This window comes from Amblyomma mixtum, chromosome 5 (genome assembly GCF_055824585.1).
Source record: "Amblyomma mixtum isolate Tamu chromosome 5, ASM5582458v1, whole genome shotgun sequence".
Lineage (NCBI taxonomy): Eukaryota > Metazoa > Arthropoda > Arachnida > Ixodida > Ixodidae > Amblyomma > Amblyomma mixtum.
In genome coordinates, this window is record NC_143016.1 from 175,606,800 (window position 1) to 175,634,346 (window position 27,547).

At 51.5% G+C, this 27,547-nt stretch overlaps 1 protein-coding gene across 6 annotated transcripts in view; it reads left to right on the top strand.

Moving 5' to 3' along the window:
• The window catches only part of LOC149344779 (dual oxidase maturation factor 1-like), a 77,993-nt gene that overhangs the window by 41,197 nt on the left and 9,249 nt on the right, over positions 1–27,547 (top strand). For 2 of the 6 annotated variants that reach the window (XM_089546383.1, XM_089546387.1), the window contains 2 exons: positions 23,272–23,714; positions 27,269–27,494. In XM_089546383.1, the coding sequence (XP_089402509.1) occupies positions 23,425–23,714; positions 27,269–27,494 (516 nt within the window). In that variant the 5' untranslated portion in view covers positions 23,272–23,424. Of the gene's footprint in view, positions 1–10,661; positions 10,767–18,035; positions 18,391–19,256; positions 19,675–21,703; positions 21,956–23,271; positions 23,715–27,268; positions 27,495–27,547 lie in introns of those variants that run through there. The other 4 variants (XM_089546384.1, XM_089546385.1, XM_089546386.1 and 1 more) reach the window with 4 other exon arrangements.

Consider the following 27,547-nt stretch of genomic DNA (forward strand, 5'->3'; position numbering starts at 1 on the left):
CCTTGTCTGGGAAGTTCGTTCTATGTGCCGGCAGAGAGATGGAAATTATGGTTATGGTAGGGAACACAACTGGCGCAGTCGACAGGATCTGCTTAGGCTGAGCGGAAGAACTTCACCGGGGACAAGCGACAACGACGACGAGAGTGGCGGAGGGAGCGACCGGGCTACCAAGGAGACCCACCAGACCTCCAGGCTCATCTGACCCAGCCGGGGCACCGACAGCGACGCTTCGGTAGCTAGGCGAGTACCCGTTTGGTTTGTTGTGTTTGCGTGTAATGTCAAAGCCTTGGGTTTTGAGGAGTGACATCGCTAAAGAAACCATAATGGCGAACTTGGGTGTAGATGGGGAAGGGGGAGAGGTGCCGGCGCTAACAAGCGAAATGGTAGAAGGCCGTAGTAACGCCTCGCCACAGACGGCGTCGGAGCAGCAAGAAAGGCTGCTGGAGTTACAATTGAAAATTGCTGAAAGGGTCCTAGAAACAGTACGTTTGCAATCGCAGAGTGGAGTCGCGTCCGTCGAGGGGAGCAGCTGCTCAGGTGCGGATACGCGGTCGGAGGAGGACCGGAAACTAAAATTTGCTAGCCTGTTGAAGGGGGTACTCGCGACAATGCCTACTCAAGAAGCACTAGTGCCGGGTTGGTTTGAAGACATCGAGGCAACCTTGGAATCCTACGATGTACCAACAGAGTGGTGGGCCGGACTCGTGTTGCCGCGACTCAGTGAGAGGGCGCGGGGACTCCTTGCACGTCTGTCTTCAGATGAAAGGCGAGAGTACGCCATTCTAAAAAGCAAAATTTTGCAGGGACTCAGATTATCAGCTGCGGAGTACAAACGCCTTTTCCAATCATCCAGCAGGAGACCGGAAGAGTCGTGGGAGCAATTCGCGGTCAGATTAGAGAATTATTGGGAGTACTATGTCGAAAGCAGTGAAGCAAACTCGTTGGAGAAAATTAAACAGCTGGTAGTCTCAGACCGTCTGAAGGATTGTCTCAGCGCAGACGCAAGAGCACACATTGTGCTAAATCAAAGCCAAAAGCGAGGATTCCTTAAGCCCGAAGATGTTGCTACGATAGCACAGGCATTCGAGGAGAGTGTCAGGTGCAGAGTAACAGCGGGAAGGACATCAAGAGCGAACGAAAAGCAGAAAGCTGAAGGGACACCGACAGCGCGGCCTTCAGAAAACACTAGCCCACATTCGCGGCGCAGGAAACTATGTTTCCATTGCCACAGCTACGGGCACGTAGCAAAGGAATGCCCGCAGGGTGCATTATCATCGAGGGAGGCGACAAAGAAAAATCGTAGCGAGAACAGAGAGGTCGTCGCTCGGGTAGCCGCACCACTTGAGGTGGGGGACGCGCCAGTGCGAGTAACAGAAGTCGGCGGGGCCAGCACGGTTACGATAAATAGTGCAGGCCAAACATTCGACGCGCGAATAGACTCTGGGGCGGACGTGACCGTCATTCGCAAATCACTATGCCCAAGGTACGACAGCGCAGGGTCGACTATCAAACTGACAGGCGCGTTTGGGGAGCAAGTAGTTGCCGAGCTGGCATACGTGCCGATGTCGACTACGGAGGGCGCTCCAGGTGTCTCATTCAACCCCTCGGAGAAGGGCATACTGTGTGCAATCACCGACAAGTTGGCAAAGGGTATAGACGCGCTGATAACCCCTAATGATTACGAGCAGCTCTTGGAGGACAGAGTGGCAGCACCACCTATCGGCGAGCCTGAAGGCGAGGATGAGAACTTAGACCCAGGGCAGGAATCGTGCGAGAACGAGGGCGAGGAAGTAGTGCGCGCATGCGAAGTGACCGTCGAGAGCACCTCGCAAGAGGCAGCGCAAACGACGCGGCAGACAGTCCGCGAGGCGCAACGGATGGACGAAACGCTGAGAGAAGCATGGGCACAGGCGAAGGAAGGCACGCACGGCATGCTCGTGCGCGACGAGCTGCTTTATAACCGAGAGCACATCGCCGGGCACGAGTGCTGCCAGCTCGTTCTGCCATCAGAACGCCGCAAGGAAGTCCTAGAAATGGCCCATGATTCCGTATGGGCAGGACACCTTGGCGAGCGGAAAAATCTACAGCGCATTAAGGCGTCATTCTACTGGCCAGGGGTAGCCCGCGATGTGAAGCAGCACTGCCGCGCGTGCCATGATTGTCAGATGAGAGCCCCTATGCGAACACAGGACCGCGTGCCGATCTCACCTTTAGCTAGACCGGGCGTCGCATTCCAAGTGGTAAACACGGACTCTGTAGGCCCGCTCGAGCCGCCTTCCGCTAGAGGACACCGTTATGCTTTATGTGTAGTGGACGTCCATTTAAGGTGGCCAGAGGTAATATGTTTGAGGGCCTTGACTGCGAGGGCTACTTGCGACGGGTTACTTCAGGTATTTGCGCGACTAGGTGTCCCAGAGACGATCTGCTGCGATCAGGGCACAAATTTCACAGCTAAGTTGACTCAGGAGCTCCTTGCAAAGCTAGGCCCAAAGGGCATTCGACGAGGTCAAGGCTAGGCTAAAGTCCGCGACAGCGCTACGCGCGCCAGATCCCACGCGAGAATATGTTCTCGCCACAGACGCGTCCGACTTCGCCGTCGGCGCGTGTCTAGCGCAACTCGACGAGGAGGGTAGGGAGTGCCCCGTAGCCTTCCTGAGCAGGAAACTGAGTCCGGCCCAGGCCCGTTGGGCCACCATTGAAAAGGAGGCTTATGCCATCATTTGGGCACTAGAGAAACTCGAGGAGTGGGTGTTCGGCACTAAGGTGCGAGTGATCACCGACCATAACCCTCTTCGCTACCTCACCCTTTGCAGTCCACATAGTGCTAAGCTCACTCGATGGTCGTTGGCTCTGCAAAAGTACAACCTCACAATAGAACACAAAAAAGGGGTCCAAAATGCCAACGCCGACGCCATGTCAAGGCTTGTGGGTGCCGGCTAATCTCCAGCGGGATCTCTGTGTGTACGGGGGAGGGGTCAAGTAGTTTTTTTTTCTCTCTCTCTGTCTCTCTCTCTTTTCTTTTGCGGTATGGGGAGATAAGTGGGAGAAGGCTTTGACTTTGCACGCGGCGCGGGAGGCCATCGGGAGCTCCCGGCCGCCGGGGCTCGGGCTTGTCGAGCTATTCTGGTGTGTTGTGTTGCATGCTAGGAAAACCATGCAACACAGTTGGTGCGGAGGTGTTACGCTCGACTCCTTCCGCTAAAGCGGCGAAGCATCGGAGCGGCTCCTTGGTGCTGTATGTGTTAAAGACGGGGAAGCGCCAGGCAACAAAGAATCTCCAGACATCTGGAAACTGTCAATAGACAGGACTTCGGAGAGGCGACGGCGTGGCGGCCCCGGTACCCCGAAAGCAGGGAGCGGCGTCAACAAGGGGACCCCCTGGTGGTTTATGGGGGGACATCCGCTGCACGGGAACGGTCTTCGGCTCAACTCCCATTAGCGGTGCCAAACCCAAACGCAACGCAACGGCATGGTGTGTCGGCGGCTGTCCTGTGTTGTTTGTGGCCAGTGCGGGTGCTGGCGTGCTCGCGCCTCGGTAACGGCTTCCGGTCTTCCTGGAATCTTTCGGCGCAAGTGCGACGCCGGCCCTCCGTCCCCGCGGCTCGCTGTGAAGTGCAGGCGTCAGACTCGTGTTTCGGCTGACGAATGGCTCGAACTCAACGGCTTGTCATCGTTGCCGCGAGGGATCGGCCGGACAGCATCTTCGAAGAAGTGGCGAGGGTGAACTGGGGGACGTCCTTGTGGGCGGACCACTACGAATGGACACGTGACCCAGTTCACAGTGATTGGACACATTTTTGATTAACCAATTTCCCCAACTAGGGACCTGGGGACAGGACACCCTATTTAAGCCGCTGTTCGGCATGGGATGGGGGCTTTTTCTTCAATCTTGTAACCTTGTCTCCCTACTTTACCTTCTTGTCTTACTTTCTTCATGTAATTAAACCTTTGTATTTTACCTGTTACCTTGTCTGGGAAGTTCGTTCTATGTGCCGGCAGAGAGATGGAAATTATGGTTATGGTAGGGAACACAACTCTTACTAAGCTTGTTTAGGCCCAATGCGAATTAGGAGAGTTCACACTTCGCTTTTCAGTTCGGCTTCGCTTCGAGGCTCTGGATACATTATGCACGGGTGGAAGTTATGGAGACAACGATATTCAAAGCGCAGCGCAAGTGACTGGCACTTGTACACGCGGGATATTCGGCTGCGGCGATGACGTAGTGGTCTAACGCAGTGGCCAGCGAAGCTGATCAGTTCGCGCCGCCTTGGTTTGAAATCCACTCGCGGCCATATAGAGTTTTGCGAAAACGTGTTTTTCATAGTTCGCCATAAAGACTGCAGGCAGGTTGCCTACAACCCGGTGAGCAGGCACCTGCCCACCGCGGTAGGCAAGGGCGTCCGCAGAATTTTTTGCAGGGGGGGGCCCCGTTGGTGCCCCGGGGGGGGGGGGGGGGGGTATGTTCGTAGCAGAAAGGCGCTATTTGCGGAGTAAATTTATTTATTTATATATAAATAAAAATTAAACAAAATGCACACATGAAAGAAAAATTACAAACAGCAAATTAAAGCGCGGCTAGGAGAGGTACATTGGAGTTTATCAACGAAGAAACAACTAAAATTAATAAAAATGCAAAAAGATGCTATATCACTTCGTGGAGAAGAGTGCTCAGTCTTGCTGCATACGGGTTCTCGACTCACCCGGATTGATGACCAGCACACAGCACAATATGTTCACAAACACGCAACTACAGTCACTCAGTCAGTCTTCCTTGAACAGCAACTGTAGGCGCCTCGGATTTTTCTGGGTGAATTGCGTAATTACACGTGTGATAAATTCACTTCTGTGCTTCATTACACGCTCTCGGTGCACACTCATCATACACATTGATTGGAAAAACTGTTGAACGCGTACGTTGAAAACAAAAGATGACTATATATACAACGAAAACTTATTTACAAGATAAATGCACGCTCGCAGCTTCATACACCTCGCTCCATCTTGCTTGCGCATCCGCACAGTCGAGCAACCGCACACACACTGCTCTCCGCTCGTCGTTTTCTCGTCCGCTGTCTTGGTTGTTCTCAGCTTCGCTGACAACCGGCCACTAAAAACACCCAAGCACAAACACAGAGGCGCGCACACGTGCAAGGGCTTACTTGCCGCAGTATCCCCGAATGCGCACTTTGGGGGTGAAAGGAACGCCGCGCAACTTCCGAGGGGAAGGGACACTCGCCACTCCAGTCGGAAAATTTGTTTTTGTGTTTTTATGAGGTTCAGAGCCCCAAAACGACTCAGGCTATGAGGGATGGAGTAGTACAGAGTTCCAGGTAATGTCGACCACCTGGGTCTCTTTACCATGCACTGACACGCACAGTACATGGGCGCTGTTGTGATTTGAGGCCCAGCCAGAGGTGACAGGCGAGCCAGGCAGGCGCCATCGGGCTGCGTTGACCAAAGGCGCTGGTTTTCGCAGAAGACGCAAAGAACGCTGGTGTGGGGGCGCCTCGGGAGACTGCGTCGCCGTGAACAAAAGCAGCTAATCCCCTTTGCCGGAGATTCTGAAAGCGGCGCTTCTACCGAACTGCGCTACCCGTGGATCGGAGGAGACAGCGAGCGGCGGCGGCGCCAACTCATCGCCCGCTTGCCCCTGAGCAGCCCGACAAAGCGGGGGTGGACACGGCTGATTTTACCTTCCCTCCTTAATAATTCATCGGTGACCGGCGTAACGATAGGCGAAAACAAGATGCCCCGTGCACTGTCTGCCTCCGTGTCGCTATCTCTCTAGAGATCAAAGAAACAGACACCCATCTCAAGGCGGCTCGAAACGCATGCTCGCCGGTGCCGCTGTATGTCTGGAACAGGTCGCCCTTCAGTAGAGCTAACGATGGCGTGGTTTGAAAACGGCGGAACGACGCACGCCCGGACGCGGCATTTCGCAGATGTGACCATGCGGGGCTGCTTTTACCCTTTTGACTGAGCGCACCACCGCCCCTGGCGTGCGGCCATCACTCACGGTTCGAGTGAGTGATTTTCCAGGGGGGTGCAGCCGCCCCCCCTTGCCCCCCCCCCCCCCCCCCTCCGGACGCCCATGGCGGTAGGTGAGTCACCTGTGAGAGGCTTCGGGCAGAAAACATCAGCAGAATTGGAGATTGGGAGCTTTAGTGTTAGCGTACAAAAAACGTTCCAAGTATGGACACTGGCACAGTCTTCTGCCCACCTGACTCTTGCCCAATTGATTTTCTATGCCACCCAACAAGCGTCAGGGCACATCTACCCTCGTTACAGGAGTCAGGCAAGCAGGTGTGCAGAGTAAGGCAGGCGGATGAGATAGGGTCCTTGCGCGGGTATACAGCTGCAGAGGAAGAAGGTTAATGAGGGAGGCTTTTGCGTACTTAGTGACGTCAGGAGGAGTTTTATCCAACGAGGGCTCACAAGCCGGTGCTTATCCAACTTTCTCTTGTTCCGCCTGGTTAGTCATTTACCTGGCTACGTGCTTGACATCCTAATCCACATTTCGAAGTCGTGGATAAAAAATTCCGGCGGTGCCAAAAACTCCGTTCACCAGGGCGACTTTCCACATATATGCTGCGGGCTTGCGAAAAGTCATAAACTGCAGTTATCAAAACGAATTGCATCAAAGAAATAGTACGCTCGTCTACATCTCTGTGTATTTAAAGGCTCATCATGTCAAATACTCGCAACTACCTGCATAGCTCTATGATAGATACCGAGCTTGAATTCCCGTGATCTCTGGATCGGGGTAAAAGAAATTGACTGAAACCCCGATGCCGGACGCTGCTAGTACAGAGGGCAAAACACATATTTAGAACGACCGAACTGTGTGTTCGGCAGCTCCCAAAGGCGCTACGACCAGGAAGACAAAAAATTACGATGAAATGCTGTGAGTTTAACTCAACATGCTTACATCCAGGCTGTTTTTAACCAAATGCTAAAATTGGTTTTTGAGGAAAGGAAATGGCGCAGTATGTCTCACATATATCGGCGGACACCTCAACCGCGCCGTAAGGGAAGGGAGGAATTTAGGAGCGAAAGAAAAGAGAGAGAAAGAGGTGAACCAAATGCTAACTCTAGATGTCGCGTGTACAGCCCGAAACACGCCATGAACGTGTTCTAGACCATCGTTTTGCCCTCTGTATATGTGCGAAAAGCCACTTCGGAAATATAAACCTTCCTCTTCGCTGATTAAGAATCCTTTGTTGTAATTGGATGCGTCTCGGCGTATACTTGTCTTTGGTCGAGAATAGCATTGCCCATCGCTTGCTGCTGGGGTAAGCAGCGGGACAACGCGGGAGCCCCGCTTCGGCAGTGGTCGGGGCCTCGGCGGAGAGACCGAAGGCCTTCCGCTCCGGGCGCCCGCTTTTTCCTCGGCGCGCGAAAGGGGTTGAGGTTAGCGCAGTCAATAATGTCCCCTCGCTGCACCTGCTGAGCCCGACCTTGGATTAAGCGTCTGCTGCGCCCAAAGCTCACCACTCGGTTTCGGCGAATTTTCTTCCCCAGCATGTCTCTTTGCGTCCTCGGTTTTGCCTTGCCTGTAACTGCCCTTTGCTTGGCCGCGTGGGTGCCGCTCCCTTACTTACGAGTTCGGTTCTCTCCAGTCTCCTTTCCCTTCTTGCTCTCTGTGCCAAAAATGCTGCTTGCACAGCCAATGGTTCGAGCAACGGACACAGTGAAACAATGTATAGCGCTTTGAGGCCGAAACCATTTACCTCGTGGTAACTGTTGTCGCCTTGCTCGCTCTGGAGATTCCGGAATACGTGTCAGGAGAGTTACCCGTTCGTTGCTTTTGTTGACGCATTATCCCGTATTTCTCTCTCGAGCTGCGTCGTGTATCGAATGCTTTTAGCTCGCTTCCTCTACTAAGTGTCTGGTTATATTTCTTGCACACCTTTGCCGGTTTGACGAAATTTAGCTCCAGGATGTAAACGCAGCATACGAATTGGCATTCTGCAGGAAAATAGTGTCAGCCGCTCCTCGCTTTTCATTTGATGGAGAAGCTAGTTATTCTAACTTTTATAGTTACGCGCCAGGTTCCAACAAGAGATTTGTAGCTGGCCGTTGGTAATAGCCATATCAATATCTACAATTTCGAAAAGGCGATTCCGTCCCTTTCCGTGGCACAATAAAAATCAACGAGGCCACTCAAGGAACGTGCGAGAAATGCGGAAGTATTGCTATTCTATTCCAATTCTGTTTCAGTCATATTCCAATTCTATATTTCTCCTCAAATTCTATTTTAATTCTATTTCCACCTCACGCATAACTGCAGTAGTTAAAAACTAACCATTCAGTTTAGTTGACCGATTCTCTGCCTGCTGCAATTCCCCTGTTTTCTGCGCCGCAGCTGACATTACAAGGCTGCGGCCTTCGCTGACCCACCCGGTGTAGTGTGAAATACAAGGCAGTGAGAAGGTAACCCTAATTATTTTTACTTGATAGAAGCCAACAGTTAAGTAGGCATAAAAGTGCTTTGTCATTTTTCAGCATCGGTACCTAGCGCATTAAAGGAAGCTGTGCCACCGAATCACGGACGCCTTGATTCTGGACGGAAAAAAAATCCCTGCTGCCATCAATGCGTAGCTTGTTACGCCTCATGGACCGTGTTGAACTCACAGAGCTCCTCCGTAAGAGGCCCCAAAATGTGGTAATCTGTAAGCGCTAAAACGAGCGATACGCTGGGTTTGGAAGAAACTCTATAAGGATAATTGCTCAGAAGTGCTTGTGAGTATGGGCACGTCAACTAATATTAATGTGGTTGGGAATGAGAAACATATGTAGAGTAAGTGTGCAATCGTAATACTCATGAAAGATTCCAGAATACAAACATACAGTGAAGATGACACAAAGCCTTCAAAACATATACCGATATCATGAAACAAAAAAATAGTAATATTTATTCCGTGTACAAAAGCTTTCGAAATACAGTGGCTGAACGCTGCGCATAAAAACAGAATATCGCCCCAGTCATGTATTAAGCTGCAAAAGTAAAGCTTTTAATTGTTATCCAACAATCACGTGCCACTGTGTGAGGGAGATCTATAATGTTGATACACACGTAGGTATATCTAACTACTGAGAACAGCAGTAACTGCCTTGCAGACATTAACATGGAAAGGTGTTAATGTCGATGACATGCTCTAAATGAGCATGCCATCAAAAGGAGGGCTACAGCGACATATTTTATGGGTTATCGGGATTAGGTAAATGTCGCTTGTTCAGGAAGTCCGCACGGAACACTATCTCGTGTTGACAGACGTAGTGACGCCTCTGTTGAGAAAAAACAAACCTAAACACACCGCTTCAACTCGCCATCTGTTTAGCTACACTGCGCAATGACACCGCTTGAGGTGCTCTCTCTGAAGAGACGGAGGGGCCAAATCCTCGCCGCATACTGAAACACACGGCAGATAACGGCCATATCTCTCCGAAAATTAATATTAAATCTCAGGCGATGCAAAAAATCTCTAAACTTGTACAAGCCAGAAAAAAAAATGCTTGCCTGTGAACAACAATTGATGTTTTGGGCTGGATTCCTGAGGTCTTCATCGCCCCGACGAAAACCGTTCTGTACGAAATCATTCAGAGGCTGACTGCTGCTACTCAGATTAAAAATTATCTCTAGGTCCTAAATAGTCACGACGCCTAAATCACTTCAAAGAGAGCCCGGATATGAAGGAGTTAAAAAAACCTACACGCCGGGGCTTTTCATTTCTGTAGCAAAATTCAGGACTTCGAAGCGAACTTGCAAATTGGTTCTGAACATAAAGCTGACTTCTAAGACTGTATTACTCATAGCTTATAAAGTGTGCAGGTACTTTGGTAGGTTCGAAACAGAGCGGGAACCTGTTAACCATACTTCATGGCACAGTTTAGCAAGAGTTATCCGTTCGGCGGCCAGTCCGATGTTTCTCTGCACTGTCATCATACGCTGCGCTCCTCGACGCCTCACCTGTAGTGAGGCGCTGCGCGGACAGTGCGTCCGCAGCAACGCTCGCCATGCTCTGCTGCTGCGGTGAATGATCGCCTCTGCTGTGCAGGCGTGGCTGCCTGGACAGTTCCGTCGTCGATGGCGAAACCGCGCCTGCTTGCTGGACGTCCTTGGCGGCGCGCCGGCGCTGGCTTCCTGAGCGACACTTCGCCGAGCCGTAGCCGGAACTGGAGACAATAGCCGCGGCTTATGACCGCCAGGCATTTCTTTTCTCTGCGTGGGAGTCTGCTCCTGATGTGGCCGCTCTATGAAACCTCGACGGGCTAATTTTACCCACCCACAACACTGAAATCCGCTCCAGTCTTGTGGATTCTGCCGAATGTCCATTTCTTGTTGTAGTTCAGCATTTTCGATCGACTTCGATGGCTCGCATCCACAGCGTGTTTTGTTGCTGGTAGCTACGCGCTAGCATCGTGCAAGCGACCTTGTTGAGTGAACCGTCAGTAGGCTTCTGCAAGAATTTAGCCTTCAAATTAACGCGTGAGACTTAGCTGTCCAGTCGCGGCTGTCTCAAAAACTTCGCGACATCTCGCTCAGTTGCCTTTGTGCTCTAATTTTATAAAATCACATCACAGAGCGGAGTGAGAAACTGGAGAGCGTACGTGTGCTATTCCGAAAATCGAATACGCATAAAGATGTATTTAATTTTCAGGAAGACTAAATGTCCACTCGCGCGGAACATGAAAATGGATCGAATGACGACAGCATTCTTCGCCCACTCCTGGAAGCGCACCCACACGGGCCCCAGAACGTCGTGGTCAGTCCTTTTATTTTCACACCTTCTGGAATGCTGGTTTCCTCTCATCGGAACGATCTCCGCTGGCCAGGGGATATTTTATAAAACTACGGTTTATAGATTGGTATGAGTTTCCTGTGAAAACAATCATGATGAGTTGCCAACCAGAAGAAAATATGCCTTGTGTTAAACTGTGTAGCGGTCTGGTGATCTTAAAACGCATGTCATCTGCCCGCTCTTCCTTGGGCGCAACAGATCGACTAATTCAAGACAGCTTGTCTTTCCTTGAAATCTATGCAGGACCTGTGTGAGAGAGTGACTAAGACGCTATTTTTAACGTTGGGTGCGTCGCTCTGCCTTTCTAGCTTTGAAATGCACAGCGGAAAGTTGGGCAAGTTGGATAACGTTCATGATGTAAAAAATAGCGCACAGGGAACACACGGGACGGAAAGTAAACGACTTGTCTGCGTCGTTTACTTTCCGTCCCGTGTGTTCCCTGTGCGCTATTTTTTACATCATGAACATTTTGAAATGCACCTTTTTTTTCATTTATTAAAAGTCGTTTAGCAGCACTGATCCCGCACTGAATCTTGTTTTTCCCAGTGATCCTAAATTTCGTTTGCGACATCTTGGAAATGGCACTGCAGGCTGCACCTCTTTCTTTCATCTTGTACGGAGGGAAGAGGGAAACCTAATGATGCACCAAAATGGCGTCCAGGTCTGAATATGTGGGTTGAGGTGTCATCTGTAGTCGCAGCCTTAGCCGCCTGAGGAATGCGCAGGTTAGGAATGCGCTCACTTATCTCAATATCACAACTTTACATACGATTTCGCTTACGCTGGGAACCTTCGAGGGCCACTGAACTTGAGCTCTTCGCCCGCAGTTTTACAAGTTTCTTTTTGCCTGCTATCCGACAGCACGTATCCGGCAAAGCTTCGCAGGGCTCGGCATTTTTCCCTTTTCACCTTCACCCCATGAATATCAGCGATAAGTGGAATAAAACTGATACCGATTTGCTCATGCTCTGTACGGGGCTCCGTGCAACCGGTCTTAAGAGATAAAGCGCGTTTGCAGCAACGGTTGTCTCGTGTTATCTTCTGGCAATCGGCCTCAAACTTTATTTTGTGTTCCCGAGACTCGTTCCCTCTCTCCCTGAACAAAAAGAACATTTGAAGACAAAAGCCTGAAATAAAGTCCACGTGCAGCGAATCTTTTGTTTATGTTTAGCTGCCGGCATGGCATGACTCGGGAGAGGGTGGAGGTCAACCGCGCTGCCTCCAGCGACGGGACTGTTGTCGACCGCGCCGCGAGACTCTCCTTGGAAATATTTATGCGCGGAATCTGGCCAGACTTTCCTTGTGCGGCACAAAGGTGCGCGCTACGTTCGTTCGCGCGGAGAAAAAGAGAAAATCTCGACTGAAACCGAGTTGGGAGCCCCATGTGGACTATACCTGCGCTCGGTTGGTTTCGCCATAGTCTTCTTGTAACCATTCTGTGCTGTTCGTTACCACTGACAGCCGTCGGAAAAACATTACAGCCGATCTAGCCTGCTTGGACAAATTGGAAGTATCTGCGGTAGCACGCGTCGCGTTTCATTTTCCTTTCGCTCGAGGCTATATAGATTGAGGCGAAGATAGGCGAAATTGTTGACTAAGGGACCTTACTGGTAGCGCGCTATAAACTATTGGGACCGCTTAACGCACCTTGGGAGCGCACTGCGATAGCGGTGTGTTATGGATCTACTGCGCGCAGGTGGAAGTTGATGAAGACGACGAAATGCAGAGCACAGCACGAGAGAGTGCGAGTGCAGCGAAAAAAAGGGTGATCGGTTGCCGGGGGGTGTGGTAGGCTTGTATTATGCAACCCGGTGTTCTGGCGCATGAGAATATTCAGACTTTACTTTTCGGCATGTTTTCCACGCAATAAAGGAAAAAAAAATTCAGGGGGCACTTTGTTGACCTAGAGTGCGGTGAGGCGAGAGCCTTAAGCGCGGTGTTGCTGCTTGTGTCACTGATGTGTGGTTAAGATACTAATTAAGCGCACAATAGTTTATGAATCTTAAATGCTGGAGACACCGCAGGGTGTCTGGGAGGCATCCGTCTGATTCGACGCCTTTCGGCAAACACTCTCCAGTGTCCTAGACAAGCAAAACGGCATAAGCGGTGGCAGGAAGTAGCGTAGCCATTAGCACGCTTGGCGGCGGAATGGGAGGATGGTGGCTCGAATCCCATCGTGCACAAAGATTTTTTTTTTTCTGGTGTGACTAGAAAAAGCATGAGACCTCTGCTGACAACCCTCTGTCGACAACGATGAGGTATTAAAGGCTTTCGCCCGACAACGTTGTCGGTACGAAAGCGTACCGACAACGGGGGTGGCAAAACGCGCTAACCTTGTATTTGTGATCGCATCCAGACCCGGGCGGAGTCCTGTCGCCTGCCTGTGCGGCGCTGACGTCTCAGAGTTTGGAGGGCCTAATCTGGTTGGTTTTTCATCACTTCCAGCCATTGCCGGTGGCAACGCCCGATGAGCCATCGACGTGCGACCTGTGGCTCGAGATATGCTCCGCGCATTCAGCAACCTTCTTTGTGCTGTGTTGAGAGTCACAGAACTGAAACGAAAAGGGCGACATTCCAGCCGGGGAGTCGAACTCGGAACTGCTGGTATACCTCGAGAACCATATGCGCCAGCCGATGTTCCTCGGAGATGCGCGTACGAACCATGCAAAAAGTACCGCATTGTTTTGTGAGACATGTGAATGCTAAATGTGGTGCGTGAGTTTCTGAACAAGGACGGCGCCAGGAAATTTTTGTTCTCTGGCGCGAAAAAGAAAGGAGTCGGAAGGGAGTGGGGGCGGTTGTAGGTACGATGCGCCTTCGCTGCACGGTTCCGCAGGAAAGCAAAATGAATTAAATGAACAAAATGGAGCCACGAGAGCATGACATATTGACAAGCGAGCGGGCCGAATACGGGCTGGACCCGCCGCAGTGGCTCAGTGGTTAGGCGCTCGGCTGCTGACCCGAAAGACGCGCGTTCGATCCCGGCCGCGGCGGCCGAATTTCGATGGAGGAGAAATTCTAGAGGCCCGTGTAGTGTGCGACGTCAGTGCACGTTAAAGAACCCCAGGAGCTCAAAAGTCAAAATTTCCGGAACCCTTCACTACGGCGTCCGTCATAGCCTGAGTCGGTTTGGGACGTTAAATCCCAATAAACCAAACCAAACGTAAACAGCCTGCATGAACTGGAAATTTACATCCTACCTGTCAGCGTCTTAAGGCAGCTTCTTGCAGGCTAACTTTTATGCGTACTAGTGCATTTCCGGGGTCGCTGCCACCTTTCCCCTGCCCATGGCGCTTTCACTATTTTTTGAAGCATGCACTGACATTACGCGAATGGCTCATGCATTAACAAGTGTTCGGTGATGTTGCGGCAAGACTTCCCAAAGAAACTGCGTTGGATTGCACAACGAAGCCTAAATAAAAGTTGCAACAGATCTATGCGATTCAATTTAACAGCGGCGCCTTAGCGCGTTCCCCTAATTTCGGAAGAAAAAGCGTGAGGCCAATTGGATCAAGCTTACTTAAGTGTCCCATTGCCTGCTAGGCATTGCACGGTTTAAGAGGACTCGGTTCACACGAAAGGAATGGCAGTTTCTCTAACTGGCAGCCTATCCGCAATGCTGGCACGACAAGTTCGACGTCCTTACAGATGCGTTGGCCAGAGCACGTTCCCATGCAGTGTCCGTCATAGTCTTGGATTTTGTTTTAACAGAACCAATTAACCAAGCCATATATATTCATACGGCGTCAAGCTCGTGTCCCTGAAGCCGCCATCACCGGTCATACTATATAAGGCAGCCAGTGGAATGCGTCTTTGCAGCTTTTTAAAGCCCTGTGCGGCATGCCACTTCCTGAAAGCGAACACGTCACCCTTCTCTGCATCGCTCAGTGGCCGTCACACTGCCGGTCGCCTTGATCGTGTACCCACGCGCGCGTCGACACAGCGGCGCGGTGTCTCTGCGCTTGCGTAACTCCCTCGCCGGGAAAATTACCGGCCATCGCTCGGGGCGGCCCGTTCGCAGCTGCGCCCGGTGCCGCCGGACTCGGCGGTTTATAGCAGCGGCGAGCGCCCTATCTCGCGTCGATCGGCTCTCCGCGGGTGAAACTCGTGCATGGCCCCGTTCCGCTGAGCTTTACCCGCCAGCTGATCTGCGAGAGAAACACGCGCCCCTTTCGCCGTCATCGGCCGCTGCAACCTGCAGCCGGTCCGCCTTGGACGCGGCGGCCGGTAATTTCGAACCGCGCGCGCCGTAGCTGCGGGGGATGAGTGCAAACCACGCCGTGACAGCGAGCAGACAATGCCACGGAAGCACCTGTCCTTGTTGTTTCGCGTAACAGCCTCTGGCCTTTGAGCCAGGTGCCTGCACCGCAGAGTTAATTACGTCACAGAGGGAGTGTGGTATGCGGCAATGTGCTTTTCGAGTCAGTGGATTAGTGTTCTTGGCCTGGTGCCCCATTAATCATCCGCCACCGGGTTGCTCGCAGTCCCGGCGGAAAAGTGGCTATCATCGTGGCGGTGCTGAACTGGATACTCCTTTTTCGCGCCCTAAGAAGGAGCTCGAGCACAGATCACTTCTGTCTATTCAAAGCCTGTACATGTGAGGTTGTGCTGCGATATACGACGTTTTATTTCATACCCCTCCCTCTCTACGCGCACCCAGGGAGAAAGGGTTGAGTGAAGGTTTATGGGGCTTTAACGTCCCGAAACTACTCACGTGATAAGGAGCGCCGTAGTGAAGGCCTCCAGAAATTTCGACCACCTCGGGTTCTTAAACGCGCACTGACATCGCACAGTGCACGGGCCTCCAGGATTTCGTCTCCATCTAAAAGCGACCGCCGCGGCCAGAGAAAGGAATCAGACTCCAGTTCCAGTGTATTCATACTCCAGAACTGCAAGAACTGTGTTATCAGCTCGCGACGCGAGGATAATGACCTCGTGGTAGTTTCAAATTTCCGGCAGCACAAGTGTAGTAGGGCAAAGCCGACGCGCAGATGAGTTTGTTCGGAGGCAGCCAACAACAGCCGACAAGCTACGGAGTGTGCGTTTTGATATGACGCGATACCCCGCGGGTTTCAGCGCATCAAGGCTGTTGGATGAGTGTTTTTCGTGCGCGTGTCGTGGGGTCGGTCCTGTGGGCACTGGGCAGCGATCTTTGCCGGAACTCTGTAGGCGGTGTCATAGCGGATAGTCAAGGTCGGCGGTCGAAGGCAGCACTGTAGACGGTAGTGTTTACTGGCCATCTTAAGTGTAGCCACACGCAGCGCTGCTAATGATCACAGCCGCTATCAGTGTTCCACTGCTACGCTGTCTGCGTTATCGCATCTTCAGGACGGCCATCGGGGAAAGCTGAGTAAATGAAGTGCGTTCCGTGCTTTAGAAAGTGCGTTTTACGTGTCGTTAGAGGGAAAGGTGGCGACGGTACACTTCATCCACCATGGAGAGACGCAGGAATGCCGGGAAGACAAGGTGTACTACTTGGCTTGGTTACTGTTGGGCATCAAACGTGGATTCAGTCCTAAAAAATACGACTTTCTAGAGGCAAAACTCGAAGAAATGCTGTGAAAGCTTCCATACCTCCATAACACCAATGTTTCACTTGCGTTGAAGCTATTGAAGAATTTATACGCAGTGGTGAAATAATTTAAGCTGCGCTCAGAGGAAAGCATCGCGGCGCAACTACCAAATTCTAGGCTTAATCCAGGCTTAGTTTTAATCCCAAAACTATCCAAGCCAGACGTGAAATCTCGTCTACCGCGGCGGGCGAAGTGCTCTTTAAGAAACTTGCATAGACTGTGGCCCCCGCTTTCCCTCTAAGTAATATTTAGACATTCTATGGTTATTGTACGCAGCGTTGCATCACTTGATAGCATGATGCAGCGGTCGAGCATTTGTTCTGACTTACGTGCTTGTTTTTGCTGCGGACGGAATTCTAAAGAACAAAATACGTTTAGCACCGCCCAAATCGCCCAACAAAGAAGACAACAAGCAAAAAGCTCGCCTCCAACGAGAAACGGACGCTCGAGGAAAACAGGGTATCCAACGAAAATCACACGTTGCGTCGACTCTTTGATTTCACGTTGCCGGTTTTCGAGGCGGATAAGTGTGCCTTCGCGAACGAAGCCCGCTTGATAGGTCAGAGGTACATCGTGGGGAGCTGTAATCACTGTTTGCGCGTTTCCACAGAGAGGAACAATAGCTGCGAGGAATTGCTGCCACCCGCGCGAAGAGGCAGCTGAGTTACCCAAGAAGCTGCAACCTATGGCGAAGGAAAACAGTCGAGCCGGGGGTGCCGTTTATCGTCGCCCTCTGTGTTTAATTATGTACGCGCGTGCTAATGGCGCATCCCCCCCTCCGCCATACCTCCGAGAACAAAACACCCCTGTCCGTGAGGAGGGCGCGCCGTGTTATAGGTGAAGGTCTCCGCGAGTGATTCTCCGCGGGCCTGACGTTCGTCTCGTGAGTTCCGTGCACTGAGGTGGCAGCTGAAGCCGCTGCCAGAGACATCCAACGTCTGCCAAGGCACAGCCCTGCTTTGAAGAAAGCACTCTCAATCTGCGTGAGCAGCGTTGAAAAACCTCGCTAGTCGTATGGTGCGCCCTTGGCCCGCATGACAACTGCGTAGTCGGCGCTTGTCCAGCTGTGCGTTGTCCTTGCGTGTTCATTATGAAGTGTCGGTAAGCACAAAGGCTGAATCCTGGAATGGCCTCAAAGGTAAAGTTTATTTATGGCACGCAGCTTATAAGCTCTGCGGCGCTCTCAAATTGCGGAGATTCATTGACGCGTTTGCGTAAGCCCTAAGTACCGACACGTCACACTGCCAAATTTCTGGAGATGAGAACCACTGACCTGCAAGAAAGAACTCTGACGAATCATTTGCGCTGTGACAGCTTAAAGACGACCCTATCTTTGTGCCTTACCAACACAATTATTTTATTGGCCATCGTGGTACAAACGACGGCGAGGGCCCGGAGCCACCCACCCACACACACTGTGGCAGTAATAGAGCGGGCTGGAATTCGAACAATAAGGGGCACTGTACACCCCATATGTACCTCAGCGGAAGTAAAAACAGAGGAAAGCTCTGCACCTCTTGCATACACTGGTGTAACACGGGAAGTGGCGATGTCCGGCCACGACATACGCGAGGCAGAGGCCTAGGACGGCCCTGACCGCTGTCATCCCCGTAGTGAAACTTTCCTATCGTTTTCCCGCCTTCCGTCTCGAACAGCCAGAGCTACAGCCTCCGCTTCAGTGCACGCAACACTCGGCATCCACGCCGCATCCGCGGTGCTCAGTCCGACTTCTCTCCCCGCGAGGCGCTTGTGGAGTCTTTCCTGCTCGCCCTAATGAGGCCAGAGTGCGGCGCCAATGTACACGTAGCGGCCTTCTTCTTATAAGGCAACACCGTAGGCAGAGAATTCATGTACTTGCCTCGTTGTTCTCGCCGGCGATCCTTATCGCTCCTGTTTCGATAGCGCCGTCCATTAATGTTTCGTTTGGTTTCGCGAGTGCCTTGGCACAGCACCTCGTGCAGCATTGGAACATTGTGGAAGTGTGAATATGGCCATCAGGAGCTGCCCTCCTCGCGGTAAGTTCGTTTCGCCACTGTGTTATTGTCGCTGATGCTTCACATGCCAGTTATCTGACAGTCGATGCTTCTGCCGCGAGGTGTCCGTCCTGCATCTTTCCTCTTCATCCCGTACAATTTGTATTTTTGTCTGGTTTCTTGGCTTTGATGAAGCACCCATACGCATTTTCGCAATGTTTCATGCTTTTGTTGTAGCCGCACATATTTTTGTGCACCGCACGACGGTGCAGGCTGAGCGGTAAATGGCGGTGCTGCGTAGCTACGGCAAAAAAAAAAAAAAATTGTGCGAAAAATGTGCTGTTGACTCGCAGACCTTTAATACAGTCGCGTAGCGAGCGTTTTCTTTTTCTTTTTCGGAGGTAGCCCGAAGTAATATTTCGGGCGGGTATGAAGCGAGAATCAGGAAGGACGTCATTGGCTTAGAACCTGCTTTACCGAATCCACATTCGTTAGGCAGTCTGGAGATCCCTGCTTCAAGCACGCCAGAGAGTCACTGACATCTTCAGCGAACGTGTGCCAAGCGCTGTACGTGCGAATGACATTGCCACGTATTTCATCTACAGGAACATCGCGTGTTCTGCCTGGCGTACACCAAAAGCGCCTTTCCGCGTTCCCTCGAACAGCTGCTACAGGCATCATTCTACCCGCTCTAAAAACGTCACCCTGCGCAGGCATCGCGCAGCGGAGTTACCTGGCATCTGAGGTGTGCCTTTCCTGCGCGCGACCCTCTGGTGAAGCAACTTCCCTTTTCGTCTCGCTGCTTCCCCTTTCCCAAGATGGCCCCTGCTTCGGAGAAGAGAGACGACCCACGGCGACGGGGGGCGGCCCCCGCTTCTCTTCCGACGAAGGAACAAAGAACGGAGCTCCGTCCGCCGTGGGAACTCCGAGCAGGACGCAGGGGCGGAAGGCGGCGGCGCAGCAGGAACGTCGAGCAAACCAAAGCGGCGACACGTGCGACCGCCGCGATGCGACGTCGCCGTGGGAGAGAGATCGGGAGCACCTGAGACGCAATCCCCCGTCGCGCCCCGAGCATGCCCCGTCACCGCGCTCTGCTTGGAACTCGCTCCGGCGTCAAGGGCGAAGCAGGAAAGATTTGCGCCGGGGTAGTTGCAACGAGCCGCCTTACCGACGCGTATAAACTATAAGTGCGAGCGCCGCGAATCTGCATTTGTTTCAAGACACTGTGTGTGGGACACCAAGCTTTGTTCGGCCACTTGTGCGGGACGACCAATACGAGCGCCACCGTTGTGCCCCTGCCTAGACTCCGGAGAGCTCATCGAGATTGTAAGCATCCGGAGCGAACTCTGTTTTCGCACGGGAGTCTTTCTGTTCGCGAATCTGGGGGAGTGTATCAGCAAGCCTTCGTTATATTTTTATAGCTTTCCCTCCTTAGGGCCGGTTTTAACACTTCCAGTTCGCTGCCGTTACATAGCTTCCAGTTTTTCTATAGAGTATGAAACACAGTGAATGCTTGCGAACCACGGTAATTGAGCCGCGCAACGGTCTTATCTCCTTCCACATTATGCTCCTACTGCATTCGCAGCGAATTGTGGTGTTACCGGTGATTTTAGCCACTAAACGGGCACTCCGTGGCGTTGTGTTCGTCGCCGGAGGGATTAGCGAAATCATTGACAAGCACGTCACAAACGGTTGCTGAGAGTCTAGAATTGCGAATGACTAGTTTTGCGAGCTTCACTCCTATACAGGCAGCTAAGGGAAATCGACAGCAACAAGAAAGACTTGGCCATTACAGCACTCATTAGACGCAGAAGAGAAAACCATCCTGTAAGTGATGCAGGTGCTACCGGTTCATTGCGGAGTTTGTACCTTCCTAAAGCGCTGCTACAACGAGGCGCTTTGCTTTGCCGGGTAGTACTTCTACATGTCATCTATATTATTGCTTAATCTTTGCGCGTCGCATTACGGGCGAGGCTAATTACGGATTCAATATATAGTGAATGGACTGGGCAGCACACACAGCTCTGCACAGGCCTCGGCTTGACACGGCGACGACGGGCGTTGTCTTACCAAGAGTTGCAAAATGTAGCTCGCAGCCAAGAGCAAGTGTTCCCAACCAGGAGCTCAAGGCTCTCTTCCTTAGGGGCTTGTCCGGCGCACCGACACCACAAATCTACTCATTGCAATTTCGTGTTGCCCGTTAATGAAACACTGCCGCTATCTATCAGGAATAGGCTGCGCATTTGCCAGGAACACTGATTAGCACATCCAGTGATCCTTTTAAGGCTGTAACTCTCATAATTATGTAAGCCCTTCGTAGCAATATTTTAAGCGAGAACACTAAGTTAAGAGTGAACTTCAGAAACAGCCTCGCGCTTTGGAGAGTTTGGATAGAAGTTTCTATGGACTTACATTCTCAGAAATAAACGACCGGGAAGCTTCAGGTATGAGTGCAGCTTCGACAACTTCAATAATGTCACGACCTTTAATGAGGTGCTGTAATGCGGTCCAATCAATTTTCTCATTTTCCAACTAAAAGCCTTCACATCCTTAGCCTCCAGGATATGTCTGCCAGTGGTCAATGACCAGAAGTGCAGAAGTAAAAGAAAATACACAGTTTTCATGAGCCTGCCAAACCCTTTATGGGCGTAGCACTAAGCTAGAATAGTCATCTCTTTTTTTTTGTAAAATATTAATTTTATGTATGCTTAACTCTTTTCCACATTGCTCTGAACGAAGGACACGCGGAAAAAGAACAGATCACAAAAAATAAAGCAATCTTCGCATCCTGCTCGTTACCTCTCACGGATATTGTGCGTATATAATATCAAAGGCTGCGTATTTTCCTTAGTTTGTCTCTTTCGTTTACTCCGTGCATTGTGGAGCAGCATGACTGCTGCCTTCGACCGAAGGTCACCCGTGCGCCCAGTCGCGTATGTCCCAGCGACCAGATCCTGTTTGCTAACAACGCGAGGCGCGTGTATGCGGCCAGCTCAGCCACGCAATGGGAGGAAAAAACACAAAGTGGCCACAGGGAAATTATCCCCTTCGCCGCCGACGTGGGCGGGGTGCCGGACGCGGCTGGTGTCCCAACGTGCCTGAAATGCCGGGCACGTATTACGAAGCGTCCACTGGAGAAGATTCCCCCCTCCGCTTATAACCCTGCGTATGATGCCATGTGCACGCGTATTTTACGCAGAGCCGTGGGCGTTACACAAGTGGCCGGTATATAGCGTGGCTAACGCTGTCTCAAGATCGATCCGGCGACGTACGCAGGTGACGTGCAGTCGAACGGACGTCGTCATTATTGTCTCCGGGACGCCTGGCTATATAACGCCCCGGGCAACATCTCTCGACAGGAGAGAATCGACAGGAGCGAATTGTGCCCGCGTAGCGACGCGCGGTTTCTCGGCGGCGTCTGTGACCGGACGCCTGCACGCCTTTCCGTTTTTCTTCTTTCCACTCTCGCTCCCCGGCATTCCGCGTACATCGCGCGTTGTGCCTGTCAAGGGTGGAGTTTGTTTTCGAGTAGCGCCGGCTCAACCTATTTCCACGTTTACGCTACACGTGGATGAAGGCGAAACGCGCACCAACCACGAATTCCGAGGCAAGTACCGTGTAGCGGCCTCTTTCCTAACGCAGCTCGTCTGAGCGAAGTTACCGAAGAACGACACTATTGTGACAAGCAACAAAGTATTGTGTGTTGATTATGGTTACAGCGTTGTGCAACCTGTTGATTCAACTTTCTCTTCGCTTCACTAGAGCCAGCCAGAGTTTGATAAATCATGTGTGTGCAGAAAAACAGGGCTTACAGCATACAGAGACTTATTATGGGCCTTTAAGTTGCGGACTTGATGGTTGATAGCATTACGCGCGGTTTTCTACTAGATCTGCTCTTAAGGCTTAAAACTGCATGACAAGAAACGCATTCATATTAAGAAGAAACACTCACACACACGGACGAACGCTTGTGCGTCTGTGTATTTCTTCATAATGTGAATGCTCTTATTACGCTGCAATTGTCTCAAATACCCAACCAACTTGCCAGAAGCTCGGTTTACTGAAGGAGACCTGCTTATGTTTGAATGGAGCGGAGGACAACTAGGCTTGGAGGCCCAGCTTTCTATCCTATCTCGGTTTAGCGCAGCTAATAATTCAAGAGCTCATCGCGAAGGTCGCCTAATCCTGACCCGATTTTGCTTACAATGCGAGGCATTATTTGTGTACGATAACTCTGTCACTTGTATTTTGAAAAAAACATCCAGAATTCTTTTTTTATGCGTAGTATCATTTGCCGCACCTGAATCAAACACCTGTCAAAAACTTCCGGTCATGGTTTGACAACTTTGACCGGGCATATAAGCTATATGCAGATAAAATCCCACGAAAGGAGTCGTTGTATGCTTGTGAAGGTACTTAGGAAGCATCACCAAGCTATCTTTGCTTCGTATTTCACTTCTTTGTCGGCGTCTTAGAAGGCCGATTAGCTGTCCAGAGCCGGGACAGGGGTTAACGACCTTTCAGGGGCTAACAGCTAATGACTAATAGAGCAGTGAGGGCACAGATATATGTTAACTACTGATGCACTGTAAAAATTTAAATTTGCACTGCCAAACCTCGAGTGCCTGGTAATGGAAACCGCTCTGAGCGCTGAAATATTTCAACCCATGATTCAACCCGTTGCTCAATTTTAGCGCAGCAGTCCTCGGGAAACACTTTCGACGAAAACAAAGGCGGAGACGCGGAAGGCAAAGCTCCTTCTGTAGCGAAAGCCTCATGGCGTTGTCAGTTAAGCATGCAAGCGTAGACGCACGCCTTACTCTAAAACAGCCGAACTCCTCAAGCACATTGGATCTGCGGAAAGCAATGCTCGCGTTCTCGCCCATCGAACACGTGGCTTAGTTGTCGTTTCTCTTTTTGCAGGGCGCAAAGTCGCAGGGCGTGCCTTCCTCCCACCGGCCTGCGTTGACCACTGACTCTGCCACCCCGGTGGCCGCGGCGTCTCGTGGCGCACGTCGGACGAAGTAGCAGCAGCAGGCGACTGCGAGCAGTGGCGGACTGCCGTAGGATCCCACCATGCTGAGCACGACGGGCTGGTTCGACGCGTTCCGCGAGAACGGCGGCCCGACGCTCTACGCGAGCGACAACCGGACCGCCGTGAGCGCGGACCGCGCCGAGGTGCTCGTCTACCTGGCCTTCGTCACGCTCCTGGCCGCCTTCCTGGCCATCGTGCCGGGCATCCGCAAGGAGCGGGCCACCACCGTCGTCTGCGTGGTGTTCAGCCTGTTCGTCGGCGCCGCCATATTGATCGGAGTGCACGGCTCCCGCTGGCACGTCGGAGAGGGCCGCACGAAGACCTACTACAGGTGAGATGTGCTGTGTCGAAGAACACTTAGAGGAACGAGGGTTCAGCTCTGACCACTCTCGTCAGGCGTCTGTTTAAGTGACTTTAATGGAAGAAGACCTACTACAGGTGAGATGTGCTGTGTTGAAGAACACTTAGTAGAACCAGGGTTCAGCTCTGACCATTCTCGTCAGGCATCTGTTTACGTGACTTTAATGGAAGAAGGTCTACTACAGGTGAGATGTGCTGTGTTGAAGAAAAGTTAGTGGAACGAGGGTTCAGCTCTAACCACTCTCGTCAGGCGCCTGCTTACGTGACTTCAATGGAAGCACACTGTGAATGCTGTGACTCTCATTAAGAATTGCATGGCTGTAAAGAGACCCGACCGCAGGATTAGAATATCAGGTAAAAACGATCGCAGTGTGGTCGCACTGATAGCGTTTTGCTCCAGTGACATACAGTCTACAAACCTGTATGAAAAATCCTATTACATGTTAGCAGAGACTGCAGGTGAGCCGCTGCTGTGCATTTTGCCGACGCAGATATAGGTACATGACTTATTTTAAACAGGCGACGTAACAGGTCGTCATTTACTGTGCATGGTTAGGGACTTAAGTACGCTAAGCGTAACGATGGGATTAGAAATTCAGAGTACAAAGATAATATCCAGTACTTTGGGAGGCAAAACCCTTTTATGATAAGCAGTTGGGTATTAGGAGTTGTGAGCGTATGCATCTGTCCGCGGCAGGTAATGATGGCAAGTCAGGAAAATCAGAAATCAGAAACGATGACCAGGAGAATGAGTATCGTGGAGCCCATCTGGCATGCGATGACAAGTATAAACTCCTGGAACTAAAAGTATGCGACGGCTTTATTCTACTGGTATCGCATGTGGGCCTGAAACTCGCAGTCTATCGAAAAAGCTTGACGTGATTAGAGGACAGCACAGCCAGCTATGGAAAAGAAAAATGGAGGGGAGTTAAGCCCAGCTTATATTAGAGATACATGATAAACGACAACAAATACGTATATAATTTTTACAGAGAATCGTCATCATCATCATCAGCCTGACTACACCCACTGCAGGGCAAAGGCCTCTACCATGTCTGTCCAATTAATCCTGTTCTCCGCCAGTTGCGGCCACCGTATCCCCGCAGACTTCTTAATCTCCTCCGGCCACCTAACTTCCTATCACCCCCCGCTACGCTTTCCTTCTCTTGGAATCCACTCCGTTACCGTTAAGGACCAGCGGTAGGAGTAGAGCTTGCATAAGTGAAGAAATTGCCAGGAAGTGAGACTATAGCCACACCTCCTAAAGATAGGGGTAACTGCGCCTGGTTGAGTGCAGGGGCGGATTTATGGGCCCTATGACGGTAGAGGTAATATTCAGGTTGAGTGAGAGCTCCAAAATATGCGGCATAATAGCTAACTGTTCACTTGCTCTCATCCTTGTTCATGGAGCAGCCTAGTGCAAGTGACGTAGTGAAGTAAACGACGAACGATCGATTGTATCGCGCCCTTTATATTCAAACTGCACTGTACTCCTTTAACAGCCGAAGCGCGACCGCCCGCATTATTTGTCGTTTGTACGCGGTCTACAAAAGTTATCATAAAGTCTCAACTGGGTGCATTGGAAGTCTCGAGGCAGAACACCCAAGGGTGAAGCATGAAAGGGGCAGCCACTTCAAATGTAGGGCCAAATGTCAAGGCTGTAATCTTGTCGAGTGCTGGCTTGTTCATTCACGTCGACTCGAGATTGGAGTGGCGAATTAAACGAGCGCGCGAGCTGAGTTCGTGTTGGAGTCCAGAGCGCCGCAGCACTTTTCTGCAGAGGATCTCGCGCCGCGCGGCCTTGGAGGGAGGCGGGCGTTCCGGATTCGACTCGGTCTACGTGCTGGGAGGTGACGGGGCGTCTTCGAAGGGGGGCAGCTGGCAAGTAGAGGGAAGCGCGGGGGGATACCCCGCGACCCTGACGGCTCTCTGACGGGATTGCGGCCTTCCATGCATGTCACAGCGCGGGGCTTCGTAAGCGAGTTCCGCCTTTCTCCGGTAATCCTGGTGCGCGCGCATTTTATACGCCAGCTCGATGGCTTTGAGCGGTCCAGGAGCCACGCGCGTGCATAGACACGAGTTAGCTCATCGTTGCCCCCGTCGTCGTTTCCGGCTCGAGGCAGAATGCGTGTAGACTCGCGGCAAAGGCCACTTTGCCGCCTCGTTGGTTTCCCTAATGGTGGGCGGACCATGGCGTGTGTGTACTGATATGACGCTCTCCGAAGGGCAAGGCGTTGTTTTGAAAAACTGGTTCTTGAGCCCCCAAGAAACGGCGGAGACTGAGAGGTCCACATATTCCAGATTAGTGTCGACCCCATGGCGTTCTTTAATGCGCACCGAAATCCCAGTAAAAGCGGCATTCTTTAACTGCGCGTACAATGAAACGTGTCCGTCGCAGCCGGGATCCAGCACAGGCAACTCTTTTTTCTTGCTTTAGCATTAACAGCGTGAAATATTTAAGTACGATTTTTTGTACTGGCGCCCTTTTCATTCCTATAAAGATTGCTAAAAATGTCCGCGTCTTCTCGTTCGAAACTTGTCCGTGGCAAAATGGAATCTATTAACATTTCTTTTAAATATAATTAGACTATTAATTGGCTGTCAGAATAGCGTTCATGAATCGTGAACTGCTACCGCTGTATTATTGTCAACTGGCCCAACTTCAAATAACAGAACACAAAGGAATGCGCAGAGGAGTAAAGAGAGGATTTGAGCTGTGTTCATATGTCGTGTTGTCTAGAGACTGGACCGTTATTCCTACGAACTCCTCGAAGAAAAGGCGAACAGAAAGTTTAAGAGCTGTGAATAAAGAGCGTGCATGGCCTGAAGATGTGAGATTCGACGAAGGAAAGCACCACAACGTGATAGGTTTCCGGCTTTGTTTTATACTTTAGATGAATGAAAGACTTGCTGCTTAACTGTTTGAGATTTGTTGACAGTCGCACTTTATGAATTAATCCGTCTGTGCGCAGGTTCTCGATTGAGCCACAAATTATGATAATAAAAACACCACAAAAGTAACGGGGATGGAGAAGACGTGCGCGCAGACGACATTTGGCGCAAATTCAGTTCCACTCGCGCTCCGCTCCTGGTGGTGTCTTCTGCCTCCATATTCCTTTTCGCTTATCTTCTTTCGAAGTTCGTCATGCAACAAGAGATTCATTGCAAAGTTCTTCCGAGTCACAACGTTCCCACTCGGAACAACGCTTCATCTTTCGTTTTCAAGCGCAATTCCTGACGTGAACTGCGGGAGAAGCAGCCGGGAACACTTTTCTTGTACGGTGCAAGTAGTACAAAATACAGCTTGCTTTTTAACAGCCATCTCCTGCATCTTGCGGGTCTGCGGACAAAACTGCACGCAACATCAGCCTTGGGGTTCAGCGCAAAGCTCTCTCTAGCTTCAGGCAAACTGCACCGAATCCCATTACAGTGTTGTTCCGCTCGCGCACGGTTATTTCGCAGCGGCAATGACAGCTTGCTCGTTCGCCTCGTTCGTTCGTACCCGTGACCAGTTCCGCTGCACAGGTCTTTCTCGGCCGAGCGGCTTCCGGCGGTGCTGGGCGTGCACGTGGGCCTCTACTCGGTGAACGTGACGTACGTGGTGGAAGCCGGCGGCAACGGCAGCGCGGACATCCGCTTCAACGAGGAGTTCGCCTGGCCCAAGCCGACCTCGCTGCGCAAGGAGTACCACGACGCCCTGGTCAAGGGCCTCCCCTTCCCCATTCTCACGGTGCTCGACTACCTGAGCCAGGTGAGTGGGGCGAAGCTCTGGATTGCCTGTCTGTGCGCAGAACAAATGGGGAA